Below are 14,010 nucleotides of genomic sequence, written 5' to 3'. Positions count from 1 at the left end.
CGAAAACCAATATTATCTATACAATATTATAAAGAGGTAATGTCGTTAAGTTGTTTGTAGGGGGTAATCTTTGGAACTACTGAACCGATTTTAAAAATTCTTTCACCAGTAGAAAGCTACATAATTCCTGAGTGACATAGGCTATACGGGATCTTTAAAAACCTAAATCCACGCGGGCGAAACCGCGGGGATCAGCTAGTAGACTATAAAAGGAAGGATATACTTGCCAAGGAAAAATTTTCAATACCTACTTGGGCTGACTCCTCCAATTTTCCGGAGTTATGTGCGTTTTAATTTAAGTAAATAAATTAGGCAAAGGCCTAACTTGCCTTAACGGTAAATTAAAAACATCGTAAAGAATCCTGCATGCCCAATAATAATAAATAATCTATTCAAGTCTGCCAATCCGCACTTGGCTAGCGTGGTTTACCTACTAGTACTAGCCTACTATGTGGTTTACGAACCCCACTCATTCTAAGAGGAGATCCGGGTCCTGTGGTGGGCTGGCGATTTGAGGCGGTGATGATGATGATTTTTCAATTAGGTACCTACCTACGTAACACTGATTATTTAAGAATATATTTTACGCTTGACCGATTTTTTATCAGTTGACCCGTGGTGTAGTAGGTAAGTAACATAATGCCCTTCTTTCGTTCGTAGCACTCAGAGCCTCATTGATAACGAAGAGTAACTAAATAACATACCTACTTGCTGTAATCTTTATTATATGTTGGGACAGTCTAGTAATAACTAGCTATTTTTATAATTGTTTTTAAATTAAAATTTTATATGTTTTGTTACTGGGTTGAACTTGATAAAAGTTACACGGGCCTACTTAAAGTAAGGTAGATATATACGGTTCGGTGCGGTTTGTACCATTTCTGCATAGCCTGTCTGGAGATTTATAATATCTTTAGTATCAGTTAAGATTATTATACTTACTTACGCATAAGGGATGTAATATTTAAATCGAAAGTACCGGGTATTTATCGAAATCTTTCTACCGATTAGCTATTGCATAATGTTACAGGACAGGTACCTACATATCTACCGAATCTAAAAAAATTAAGAACATTTTTCTACCCGTACCCATTCAACTACTAAAGAACAATGATTAAGTACCTACCCTCTAAACTAAGTACAGGTAGGTACCTCTAATACCTACTTAGGTAAGTCTACCCTACAAGGTAGGACGAGCGGAAACCTATCCTAGGCCTAACCGCTGACTCTGTTACTTAATGTAGGTATTTTTCTAAATAAATAAATATTATTAAACTCCTTGGTACCTTTTTTCATACAATTTTATGATTCTAGGTTCAACGTATACCCTTGAGGTGAGGTTTTGATTCCCCTTGCGAGTGCGGGTAGATACAGGTAAACAGCCGTGTCTTATTGATTGAGATAGCTCCAACTTCCAAGGGAGTGTAGACCTGAGTAGGTATTCATAATACACGCGTTCATGAGAAAAAGAGTCTTGACTCTTGACAGACAGACAACGAAGTGATCCTATTAGAGTTATTTAATGTTACAAATATCTTTCATTTTCAGAAATAAGTTCGGATTTTCAAGATCAGACGATCCTGAAAAGAGATTTGATTTTGGAAAGAGCCTTTTATTATAGCTAAGTCTGCAGAGCTACCTATATTATGTTTCGTATCTACTTTCTGGTAGAGATCGATGATTTATTATTTAGATAAGTAGGGACTTGTACCACAGCTATAGTAATACGGAAAAATACGGAGTGAAAAATTGAACTCAGGCCTCAGTAAATTAAACTCCCTCTAAACCTGCAATAACTCTTATCAATGAAAGTATGCAAGCAGTCACTATATAAGAGACTTTACAAGGCTCTACCGTGCACTGATAAGCGTAACTTTTGTGACTTACAGAAGTGAATACTTTCCTACGTCGTTTAAAAAAGTTATTAAATAATAATTTAAAAAAATAAATTAAAAAAGGTAAATTAATTTTACAAAAGTGTTTTTTTGTAGATAATAATTTTCAATTACGTGAACGTATTTTTGTCATTATTGGATTTATCATTAAAATTGGTAGGTACTAGCTGATGTCCGCGACTTCGTCCGCGTAGATTTAGGTTTATAAAAATCCCGTGGGCACTCTTTTTAACCGACTTCAAAAAAAGGAGGAGGTTCTCAATTCGTCGGAATCTTTTTTTTTTTTTATGTATGTTCCCCGATTACTCGAAAACGCCTGGACCGATTTTGAAAATTCTTTTTTTGTTTGAAAGGGTATACTTCAAAGTTGGTCCCATTTCAATTTGGTGAAGATCTGATGAACATCTTCGAAGATAGATACTGGAACTCCTCAACGAATAAGAATAAATTGCTCGCGATCAGTGTAATAGCTTAGTAAACAGTAGATTTTAACCAGTCATAGCATAATTCCATGGGGCCACTAAAAATTGTGAAATAAAATTTTTTTACAAAAAAAATAAAAACCGACTTCGTTACACAAACACTAAAAATGAAAAATAATTTAATTTATTACCGAATATATTATGTATACAAGAGTTAATATAGTTCCATAATAATATTTTTTGGGGTCGGTGCCAATGAGGTGCCATTGTGGAGTCCCATAAAAATATGAAGTCTAGACGATTCGCGCAGCTAAAGCTAATTGGCACCGGCACCAAAAAGTATTATTATGGAACTATATTAACTCTTGTATACATAATATATTCGGTAATAAATTAAATTATTTTTAAATTTTTTAGTGTTTGTGTAACGAAGTCGGTTTTTATTTTTTTTGTAAAAAAAATTTTACAGGGATAAAATTAGCCTATGTCACCCTCCAGGTCTTTAATTAGGTACTAAATCAATTCAAAAAATCACGTCGAACCGTTGCATCCCCGCGCCTCTCCACTCCTGTCCCACTGTAACATACCGATTTCAAAGCCCAATGCAAATAAGAAATGTTAGCAGGATTTGGAAGCAAGAGGCAGCATCGCGTCATTTTAGCCGTTCCTTTTTTATAATCGACTTTAGTAGGCCAGTTTCTAAATCACCACGATTTAGGAATGCATTTCCTTACAGCATCAGGGTTTAGGAGTTAGGTCCTCGAGTTTAACGATAAAGCCTTTACTTGGTAGGTAGTAGGGTAGCTCTAATATCAATTTATGACCGACAGTTTCTTGATCCTATCAGTTTTGGTGGTCCGGTCCCCTGCAGCATTAGGATTGAGGAATTGGGATCAAATTAAAAAAGAGATAATTTTTTTTTTACGCAAATCGGTTCTAAAATTTCAGTGTACCTATTTAGGTAGAAAAACACAAAAGTTTTTTTTGAAAGTCGGTTAAAAAGTAGCCTATGTTACTCCTTAGATAATCTTCTACTTGTCTGCGAAAGTCCCGTAAAAATAGATTCAGCCGTTCCGAAGATTATAGTCCGTTCAAACAGACAGACGGACAAAAATTTTATAAACGTTTGATTCTGTTATGGTACAGTTAAAATAACCATAATATGAGCTTAATATAAGGGGTAGTTATTTCGAAATTACATACATACACTTCAATTTTATTTATTAGTATAGATTAACACGCTAGTGACGTATAGATTGGATTATAAACAATTATTCTTCGGCAAAATATAATGCGAAAGACGAGTTCAATTCCGTTCATTGTCTAGTAAGTAAATCTATTTTGATCTTGCATCACGCGTGTTTGAAATATTGTAAGTATTTAGGAGATACGCGAACTTTTTCAACGCAACAGAGTTTTTAGTGAATTTCATTCTAAATGTAGGTAGCATGGCCGAGCAAAAGCAGCTTTCATCGAAAGAGATCTTTGCCCTAGAAGACCAGTACGGGTGCCGCAACTATGCACCACTGCCTGTCGCCTTGAGTCGGGGTGAAGGTAAGCGATTTAATATAAATTACCCTCATTTTTAGGGTTCCGTACTTCAAAAGGAAAAACGGAACCCTTATAGGATCACTTTGTTGTCTGTCTGTCTGTCTGTCAAGAAACCTACAGGGTACTTCCCGTTGACCTAGAATCATGAAATTTGGCAGTTAGGTAGATCTTATAGCTGACATTTGGGGAAAAATCTGAAAACCGTGAATTTAGGGTTAGATCACACAAAAAAAATTAAATTGTGGTCATGAACTAATAATTAGTATTTTCAACTTTCTAAGTGAGTGACTATATCAAGTGGGGTATCATATGAAAGGTCTTCACCTGTACATTCTAAAACAGATTTTTATTTATTTTTATGCATCATAGTTTTTGAATTATCGTGCAAAATGTCGAAAAAATACGACTGTAGTACGGAACCCTCATTGCGCGAGCCTGACTCGCACTTGGCCGGTTTTTTATATAATTTTATATAAATTCCAATTAAGTAATACTTAGCTACCTAGTTTTGCAGTAAACATGAAAGAGATAGGTATTTATTTTGACAAACGATAGAAAAGATGTTGCTAAGTAAAATATTTTATTGATTTAGTACTAGTTGGATCCAGTTGTAATTGTTGGAAAATATTAAGTACCTACCTTTTTTTAATCGCTGGGTAACGCGTTTACGCATCCCCTACCTAGGTACCTACATAAGTCCTAAGACGTGTGATGACAACAAAATCTAACTTTATGATTCTCTGATAACAAAGTGAATTGCTCTAGCTAGTAGGCAATTTTATTATTTCTTATCTAGGTACATAGTTAAGAAATAATAGAATTGCTTACTAAAGCAATCATAGGAATAAGTATATAATATACTTATTACAATAATATAACCGTAGGTACGTTAGTACTATTATATTATTCTGTGCTGTAGGTATCTACCTATTTTAGCCTCGTAAAGAACAAGTCCTATCTAGCTAAGTAATCTCCAAGTCTCATTAATTAGGTACAAAAATGGGGCTAATTCTAGGGTTGCCATCTGTAAAATCTATAAACTAGTACAAGGAGTTCGAAAACCGCGGATTTTTGAGTAAAACCCGAACATATTCAAATTGCAACTAAAATAAGTGTAAGTATACAATTATTGTTATATAATTCATATATTTACTTTAGTTATAAAGCAAAATATTTTATTTTTTTGTAAAAATATCATCATAAAGTTAAACAGTCTATTATCAATATCATCCATCATTATTCAAGAACCAGGTCATCATCATCATCGTCGACCAAGAGACATCCACAGCTGGACATAGGTCTCTTGTAGGAATTTCCACATGCACCGTCTTGCGCCGCCCGAATCCAGCGCAGATTTGTATACCTACTAAAATAGATAAAGACCTCAAATTATTTATATTATGTTTTACCAGTATTTCCAATAACTTTCAGAATGTATTTTTTACCTAAAATTAGAAACCCTGATAATATTAAAAACCCCGCTCAGACAGCCCCCAACTAAACAAATCCGGGAAACCCCAACGGATGGCAACCCTAGCTAAATGTTACGTCGTCGGCGTGGCGCCGCCGCGCCGGCCGGCGTGTACCCAGTTTTATTCCATGAGTTTCAGTGTAGTCTGTAGATATGTACCTACTTGTACTGAGTATATTATAAAAAAATAACTATATATATTTTTGATGGCGCAATGTAAGTGACGCTTATAAGTGGAAGATCCTGGGTTGCCTTCTGGGCAGCGGCAGTTTAGGAATTGAGTTTCATTTCTAAATAATTGTACCTACCTAGTCTGGTGAGAGGCTTAGGCCGTGGCTAGTTTCCACGACAAGCAAAGACGTGGCTAGTTTCCACGACAAGCAAAGACGTGCCGATTTAAAGGTTATCTGGTCATCGAATAGACAAAAGTACAGCTGTATTAGGTATCTAAAGAACTCAAGCCGCTCAAGATACTTATAGGTACCCAGTACCCACAGTGAACAAATCTACATCAGTTATTTATACGACTTTTAAAGACTAGTTGAACTACCACTAGATCAACAAAGGTTCTAAGACCCTTAGGGAGCACTGAGGAGTGGTTAAATAGTGTCTTTTAATAATAATTTTTCAGGAATATTCGTTTGGGATGTAGAAGGCAAGAAGTATTTCGATTTCTTGAGTGCTTACTCAGCTGTGAACCAGGGTCACTGCCATCCGAGGATTGTGAAGGCTCTCAAGGAACAGGCTGACAAATTAACACTAGTCTCAAGGTATAAGATTCTGTCCTTGTATAGTCCGCGCCAATCAAACAGTCGTTCTTGAAGTTAACCGCAAGACGCGTTGCAATAGTATTTCTAGGCGTCAGTGGGGCGACCGACGCAAGGGAGCGGAATCGAAAAGTTCGCCATCTGCTTTAGTGTGAGTGCTACATTCGTACACAGTAGGTAGGTACACGAGCGCGTCGGACAACTGCATGAGGTCGCACTTGCATCGAAGTAGGTCAGACGCGACTCTTTCATTGTCGAGAACTATACCTACCTATCTATTTGTTTTGGTTCGGTACTGAGCTGTTGTGACACTTTAAGATTTGAACAAATATCATAAAGTTAAGTAAGGTATTAAGGATGCTATTATCTTTTAATTATTCTTGACCTTGAAATGAAGGCAAATATTATACAGGAGTGGTTTTTAAATGTAACTAAGAATGTTTTAATTTAAGGGTCGAAACGCACTCATGGTAACCGGCGCGAGTCAAATATCGAGTGTGAACACAATCTACAATTTGTCGTATAAGTGGTTACCCCCATGAGTTTCAACCTTAGATAGCTCCTAACCCGCTACAACGTAGTATTGTATAATGCAGCATGAAAACTTCCACAAACTACAAACAGATTTTGACGAGATTTATTTTATATTATTCAGAGCATTTTACTCGGATCAGCTTGGCAGATACGAAAAATTCATGACAGAACTGTTCGGCTACGACCGGCTGTTACCCATGAACACAGGAGTAGAGGGCGGGGAGAGCGCTTGCAAGATAGCGCGCAAGTGGGGCTACGATGTTAAGAAGATACCGAAGGATCAGGCTAAGGTGAGGAGGAAATTAGGAGTTTTTGAAGGTTCGAGATCTCTCTGTGCATCGTATTTCCTCATTACTTTTCTATTAATACATAATGGTAGGATTTTTTTGAGATAATAATGCGGTGGATTGCCAGATTTTTTCACATACTACTTGACTTACGAGATTTTGACTGATAGGTTTTTACAGCTGCTATTGTCAGATGTTAGTGATAATTACCGAGACCTACGGCCTAACGTGCTCTACGAGGCACAGAGGACATGAAAAGGCCATGTTTGGACCTCCAAAGTGGGTCACCCATCCAGTCCCTCTCAACGATACTATCACACAGTTCTTTTCTTACACAAACTTACGCTTTTTTTACCAATGTATTAAGGTTCCCACCCCAAGTGCAAAAAGAAGACGTTTTGGTGAAGAAACATTGAGTTTGATTGGACGCACTTTTGCCTTGATCAGGGTTAAAAAAACATTTTTTGTTTGAAACGCCTGTTTTAGGTAGGACACAGGTAGGTTTTACCCATTGATGCAGGGTTTTACCTAACCTGTCCTGATTCTCTATTTTTTTTGCAGATAATCTTTGCAGAAGGCAACTTCTGGGGTCGAACGCTGTCCGCGGTGTCGTCATCATCAGACCCTACGTGCTACAACGGCTTTGGACCCTATATGCCTTGTTTCGAGCTCATTCCATATAATGACATTCCAGCTTTGGAGGTAAATTCTTTTTTTAATACTTTTGAGGATTCGCAGGAAGCAGAGTTTTTATTGCCTATTCCAAGTTTTCGGGTATAAGTTTAAGATAGAACATCACCTGGGATTGGTTAATATCAAAATTCAAAGGGTCTTCTGGCTCGCTTCTTGTTACATATATCTAACTTTTCTCGTAATGTTTTCATTTAGTTTTTGTTGAATTTTTTGCTAAAGCGGTTCAGCCACCGAACCGATTTTGACGATAGACATAAAGGCAGCATCCTGGAGACACAGGATACTTTTCAGGCAGGGGGAAAAGGCTAACGAACGTTTTAACGAACGATAAGGACTCATGCTCTGACTAGTGACCACTAGTCTATCACGGCTCGAAAACCTTAATTCTCAATCGTGCGTTCTTAACAGAGTGGTTGTGGCTGCTGGGATGAGTAAGAAGGTACCCTTCAGTCGTCATTATAGGCCTCCTTGTTTTTGCGTCGCAGCACTTCCCGTGCGATAGTAGTCCGGGGTTTCGGGAACACTCCATAATGACAGTTTTCTGGGTCACTGTTTCATCGATTAGATGAACGTCTTCTGGCTCGTTTATATAACGTTCGGAATACATTATTGACAAATTGACTGCCTTGTTGGTCTAGGCGTCTAGCATGCTCGATTACGGATGTCGTAGGAGGCAGCACCGCGTTTCACTGGTTTAGTTTGATTTCCGGGTCGGGCTAAACATTTTCTGTCATGAAATTCTAAGTAGGTAGTAGTTAGGTATTATAATCTAACCACGGAAAGAAGTTAGTATAGCGCTCTCTCTGTGACGTCATCCCATACAAAAGACAGACAAAAATCTGTGGGCGTTACCCATTTTGATACACCAACCACTCACATTACCTACCTACATGTTTTCAAAAACATTTCGAATTCAATTCGAAAATGTTTTAAATAAAAATTCGAAATTTAACTCTACAACATAGTTTCGTTTGTGACTCAAAACGTCCACTGAGATTATTACCTCTGTCATTTGTATAGGATTACGTAACAAAGAGACCACTATACTAACTTCTTTCCGTGGATAAAGTATGCCCGGAGATGGGCAGTTGGTTTTATTTCACCCCATACTTCAGAAAGCAGGTACAGCTATCGGCCCTGCGCCTGGTCTCTCTCCAGTCATATATCATATTATTTATCGTCCCATCGGATTATGAGAGTAAGGTTATGTAGGTAGAGACTTAGAGAGGGAGGTACATTATTATCATTAACATTAATAATCTTTAAAACATTCCAGAAAGCCCTCCAAGACCCCAACGTAGCTGCATTCATGGTGGAGCCTATCCAGGGAGAGGCTGGTGTGATCATCCCCGACGACGGTTACTTGGTGAAAGTGCGGGAGCTGTGCACAAAGTACAACGTTCTATGGATAGCGGACGAAGTGCAAACGGGATTAGGTAACCACTAGCTGATGCCCGCGGCTTCGCCCACGTGGATTTAGATTTATGAAAATCCTGTGGACCTGTTTTTAACTGTACAATTCTTTACGTACCGCCGGATCTAGCAAGCACTAAAACGTGCTGGATCCAGCTGGATTGCAGAATCCAGCATTGCAATCTCTCCAAGATTCAAATAAAACCTCCAAATAAAACAGATAATATATAGTACGCGTCAGGTCAAAATGGCAATCGGGGAGGGAACGCCCCGCACACCATCATAAATCAAAAAAATCAAAAACCTATCAGGCATATGAAACAGTGGGAATCAGGCATCAGTCAGTACCTATTGGATAAAACTAGGAGACTTATCAAAAGAAATCGCATAATTAGTTACCTACCAATTTATTCATTCAAATTGGGCACCATTGTAGGTACACTTTTTGATTGTCAATTGTGGAATTAGTAAGTATTAACCATATTAAATGACTAATATTCCCCTTTCCTCTCTAAGCGTCAGGCTTGTGCTAGGAGTAGGTACGACAATAGTGCAACGGGCGGGGTTTGAACCGTCGACCTTTCGGTTTTCAGTCCACTCCTTTACCGGTTGATATGATGTATCTAATGGTGATAATTAATTACGTAAACTTAAAACGGAAGCTACGAGGGTTCCACAATCCACATGCGTCCTGGTTTGAGAAATGCTTTTATGTCGCTTGCAGGTCGCACGGGTAAGCTTCTGGCGGTGCAGCACTCGGGCGTGAAGCCAGACCTGGTCATACTGGGCAAGGCGCTCAGCGGCGGCGTCGTGCCCGTCTCCGCCGTATTAGCTAATAACGACGTCATGGGCGTGAGTATTACCAGGCCAGGCTCATGTGACCAGAAAAATATGTACCTACTTACCTACATTACAGTCCAGGTCCGAAATATTGGATGGCCGAGGCGAAGCCGAGGACTTCTAAAGTGATTTAATTTAACGAAGTCAGTAGTGGCTATTTCGGCCGAGACCTGTATAGTGCTACTCGCATTTGCGAGGAAACAATAACATGCAAAGTTCGCAAAACATACAGCCTGAAACACGCCAATTAGAACATGGCGGTCTGTACTCTGTACACACACCACAGCTCTTCTCAGCTCGGCTTAGTTGAAGACCGGCCTATTAAAACCATACGTCCAATACTCGGCGCCGTCGGACGAATATTTCAGGCGCCTACACATAGACGTGTTACATTACAACGCTTGTGCCGTGTGCGCACGTTCATTTTATATCGCGCCACTCTGCCATCAAGCACTGTGTATGTTAAGAGCTTCCGAGACGGTCAAGTGGCTTGACGTCAAGCGCGGAGATTATTGCTTGAGGCAAGCATTTTGAACGTTTACATACTTACTTATTTTGCTTGATGCTTGAGTCAAGCATTCACGTGGTTGACGGTATGCGATTTTATATTTTTGCTTGACGCGATGTTCGGACAGTGTTCGAGATATGAGAAAAGTGCCGTTGATCGAGCTGCTTGATGCGACCGTCAAGCATAACGAAACTCCGTGCTTGTTGACGTCAAGCGCTTTTGGTATTTATTTTGACTCTATTGTGATGTCCTCTGTAGGTCATAACGCCGGGCACTCACGGTTCGACGTACGGCGGCAACCCGCTCGCGTGCGCGGTCGCTACCGAGGCCATAAAGGTAAATATTTTTGTTTGACCGAGTATTTTCAGCTGCGATAAACATTCAAAATTAGCAACAAATATTTATGCGGCGCAGTGCGCATAGCACATTAAAGCCTGAACAGACAGACGTGGTAGAATGATTTTACATTAAACTTTACCTAAAAGTTTCCCGGGTTCGATTCTCGGCAAAGACAATTTGAAAATTTATAATTTCTTAATTGGCTCTGATTCAGTCTAGTGGAAGACTTCGGCCGTGGTTACCGCTGCCGGCAAATACGAAGCACCAAGCGGTTTAGCTAGTTTAGCGGTTTTGGTACATATGTCGTGTAAAAAGGGGATGTCGATTAAGGGTAGGTACCTATGGCTCTTAATAAAACTGCCATGCCCCTTTCAGGTTAGAAGTACCTAGAGAAGATATATCTTCTTATCTATTTAAAAGGAGTACTTACGTTTGTATAATTTCTTTTATATTTTTCCTACAGGTATTATTGGAGGAGAAATTGGCCGAGAATGCGGATAAGCTATGCTCGGTATTTCGCCAGGAGTTGGAGAAGATTCCCAAGTCTAAGATAGTGACTATTCGCGGCCGAGGACTCATGTTCGCCATTGATGTTCACGACAGTAAGTTTGTTTATACCTTCCAAACAGCTTTGCCAGATGATAATTATTATGTTGCCAGTGCCACATAAAAAATTATGTGGCACTGGCAAATCCTACGAACAAACACCACAAAGTACGAAGGCTTTGAAAAAGTACGACGCTAATAATGCGTCAAATGCGAGTCGGACTCGCACAAAAAGGGTTCCGTACCATCGTACAAGACATACCTAACTCTTTTAGGTAGAACACTGCAAGTTAATAACAGACTGCGCCATATGTGATTTAGTAAATTAATTTGTTGTGCTTTACTTGTGCTATAAGACCCACCTACTTACCCAATTTCATGATTCTAGGTCAATGGAAAGAATCCTATAGGGTTTCTTGACACACGACAGACAGCGGGACAGACATACATACAGACAACAACGTGATCCTATAAGGGTTCCGTTTTCCCATTTTCAGGTACGGTACCCTAAAAACTGGTCAAGTGTGGGTATAGCTTTAAACTTTATTTTGTTATTATACAGGTATTAATGCATACGATGTATGCCATCGGCTGAAGGCAGCCGGCCTTCTCGCCAAAACGACACACGGTCAAACCATCCGCCTGGCTCCACCGCTGGTCATAACCGAAGCTCAGCTGAGGGAGGGCGCTCGGATCATACAGAACGTATTCCAGAGTTACGACAATAATTAAGTCATCTAAAAAAAACCAGCCAAGTGCGAGTCAGGCTCGCACACTGAGGGTTCCGTACTATAGTCGTATTTTTTCGACATTTTGCACGATAATTCAAAAACTATGATGCATAAAAATAAATTAAAACCTGTTTTAGAATGCACAGGTAAAGCCCTTTCATATGATACCCCACTTGACATAGTTATCTTACTTCGACTATTGAAAATACCAATTATTAGTTCATGACCATAATTTAATTTTTATTGTGTGATCTAACCCTAAATTCACGGTTTTCAGATTTTTCCCCTTAAGCCAGCTATAAGACCCAGGTCTATATTCTAGGTCAACGGGAAGTACCTTGTAGGTTTCTTGACAGACAGACAGACAGACAACAAAGTGATCCTATAAGGGTTCCGTTTTTCCTTTTGAGGTACGGAACCCTAAAAATACTATAGGTAAAGCGTATAAGTGAGTAGGTTTCTGCGGTAGTGGAGCGGTGCGGGAGGGTGACAGAGTCACAAGTTGACGAATGACTGGGCTCTCGCGTCACATTACACCCCTCCCGTACCGCAGGAACTATGGAGTGTAGAGGTAAGGAGCACGATTATGGGGGAAAAGTTGAAAGTGTCCAGCTATAAACTATAAATAATAGTTCAAAAATCCTCCGCGTCGGCAAAGGTAGCGGTATAAATGTAGCAGTATGCCGAGTTAGAAAAACGGATTTAGAAAATTTAATACCTATGTATTTTTAGTGGCTATCGAGTAGTTCGTGACAGTTATTATACCATACCTCAACAAATTACGTATGTATAGTTTCTTTCTCAATTTTAAATTTACCGCCCTTTTTAAAATTTACTCTTTGGCTACTGCAGCGCAACTTTATTTGGCAAAGAGAAACGCCCATTCGTCATAGGGTTTTTGGCCAAAGTGCATCCATCAATGAAATTAACTAAATGCATTAGGACTGAGATCACAGATCAAGAAAGAAGAACTATTTTGGACATAGAACTCGGTCCTCCGAGTTTATAAACCTGATTGTTTATTTGTTTTCTCAGTAAGAATTATTGCAATACCTACATTATCACTATTTGATTATCATTACGAGCGGAATTAGTTGAGTGTCTTTTAATTACGCCGGAGTGTTACCCATGACAAACCGTTACGAGCATTCAGTCATTAAATAAGTGTTTACAGCCGGGACAGATATTATTTAAATAAGTTTTTTTAGAATTCATAACATTAATGGATGTATTTTGGTCATAAATGGTCGTTTCCCTTTTAACGGACAGTTTTTGTACACGGAGTTTGCGCTCCTTACCTGTACACTCCATAGCACGACCCTACACAGTCATGCGTTATGCTTGTAGTTCAAGTTATTTTGTTTTTGAATTCGAATAATATTTATTATTTAAAGAAAAATATATGTACTATTATTTAGAACATTAAAATTAAGTGCCTAGGTAGTCATAAAGTTGTAATTAAAGACCTTGCATAAAAGTTAATGTATTTCATTGAAAATCTAAATGCAATACAATCTGAATCAAAATTGCCTATTAGATATGTTACATTGTTTGATAATTTATTGTTTCCGTCATATAATTCACCTATTTATTTTCTGTCAGTGAGGGATTTGTTTCACCGCCGACAAGGAAGCGACTGGCTATTGGTACAGACTACAGAGGTAGCTTGCATCCCGGAGATAGACAAGTGACCACTTTTATCCCGGAAAAATAAAGTTCTTACGGGATTTTTAAAAACCTAATTCCACGAGGACGAATTCGCGGGCATCGTCTAGCAATACTACCTATTTGTATACTTTAGCAAGTAGAACAGTTTATTTTACGTGTATAAAGTACGCGATAGGTGATGGCAATCGGGGAGGGCACACCCGCACATCTCCGCGCTAACCCGGTGCGGGGCGCCCCCCAGCCTCAAACCCCGATTGATATTTTAACCTGTCGCGAAATATAGGTACCTAATTCCAAACACGCACCTCCACTAATCAGCAAGAGTTATAAATAGCACAAGCCAAT

At 39.0% G+C, this 14,010-nt stretch overlaps 1 protein-coding gene across 3 annotated transcripts; it reads left to right on the top strand.

The window, feature by feature from the left end:
- Window positions 1-1,794: 1,794 nt before the first annotated feature.
- Oat (Ornithine aminotransferase precursor) lies at window positions 1,795-13,485 on the top strand. 3 transcript variants are annotated; one of them, XM_069502366.1, is made up of 10 exons: window positions 1,795-1,958; window positions 3,761-3,871; window positions 5,971-6,109; window positions 6,762-6,930; window positions 7,489-7,629; window positions 8,897-9,056; window positions 9,758-9,885; window positions 10,640-10,717; window positions 11,184-11,322; window positions 11,829-13,485. In XM_069502366.1, exons 2-10 carry the CDS (start codon window positions 3,766-3,768, stop codon window positions 11,996-11,998), a joined length of 1,230 nt encoding a protein of 409 aa, XP_069358467.1. In that variant the 5' UTR covers window positions 1,795-1,958; window positions 3,761-3,765; the 3' UTR covers window positions 11,999-13,485. The 3 variants fall into 3 exon arrangements, with proteins under 3 accessions (XP_069358467.1, XP_034839177.1, XP_034839185.1); XM_034983286.2 differs by having other exon boundaries at window positions 1,891-1,907; window positions 3,765-3,871; XM_034983294.2 differs by having other exon boundaries at window positions 1,891-1,907.
- The last annotated feature ends 525 nt before the right edge of the window (window positions 13,486-14,010 follow it).

Source organism: Maniola hyperantus, chromosome 2 (assembly GCF_902806685.2).
Source record: "Maniola hyperantus chromosome 2, iAphHyp1.2, whole genome shotgun sequence".
NCBI classification, from domain to species: domain Eukaryota; kingdom Metazoa; phylum Arthropoda; class Insecta; order Lepidoptera; family Nymphalidae; genus Maniola; species Maniola hyperantus.
This window is presented reverse-complemented; position numbering and strand designations above follow the sequence as displayed.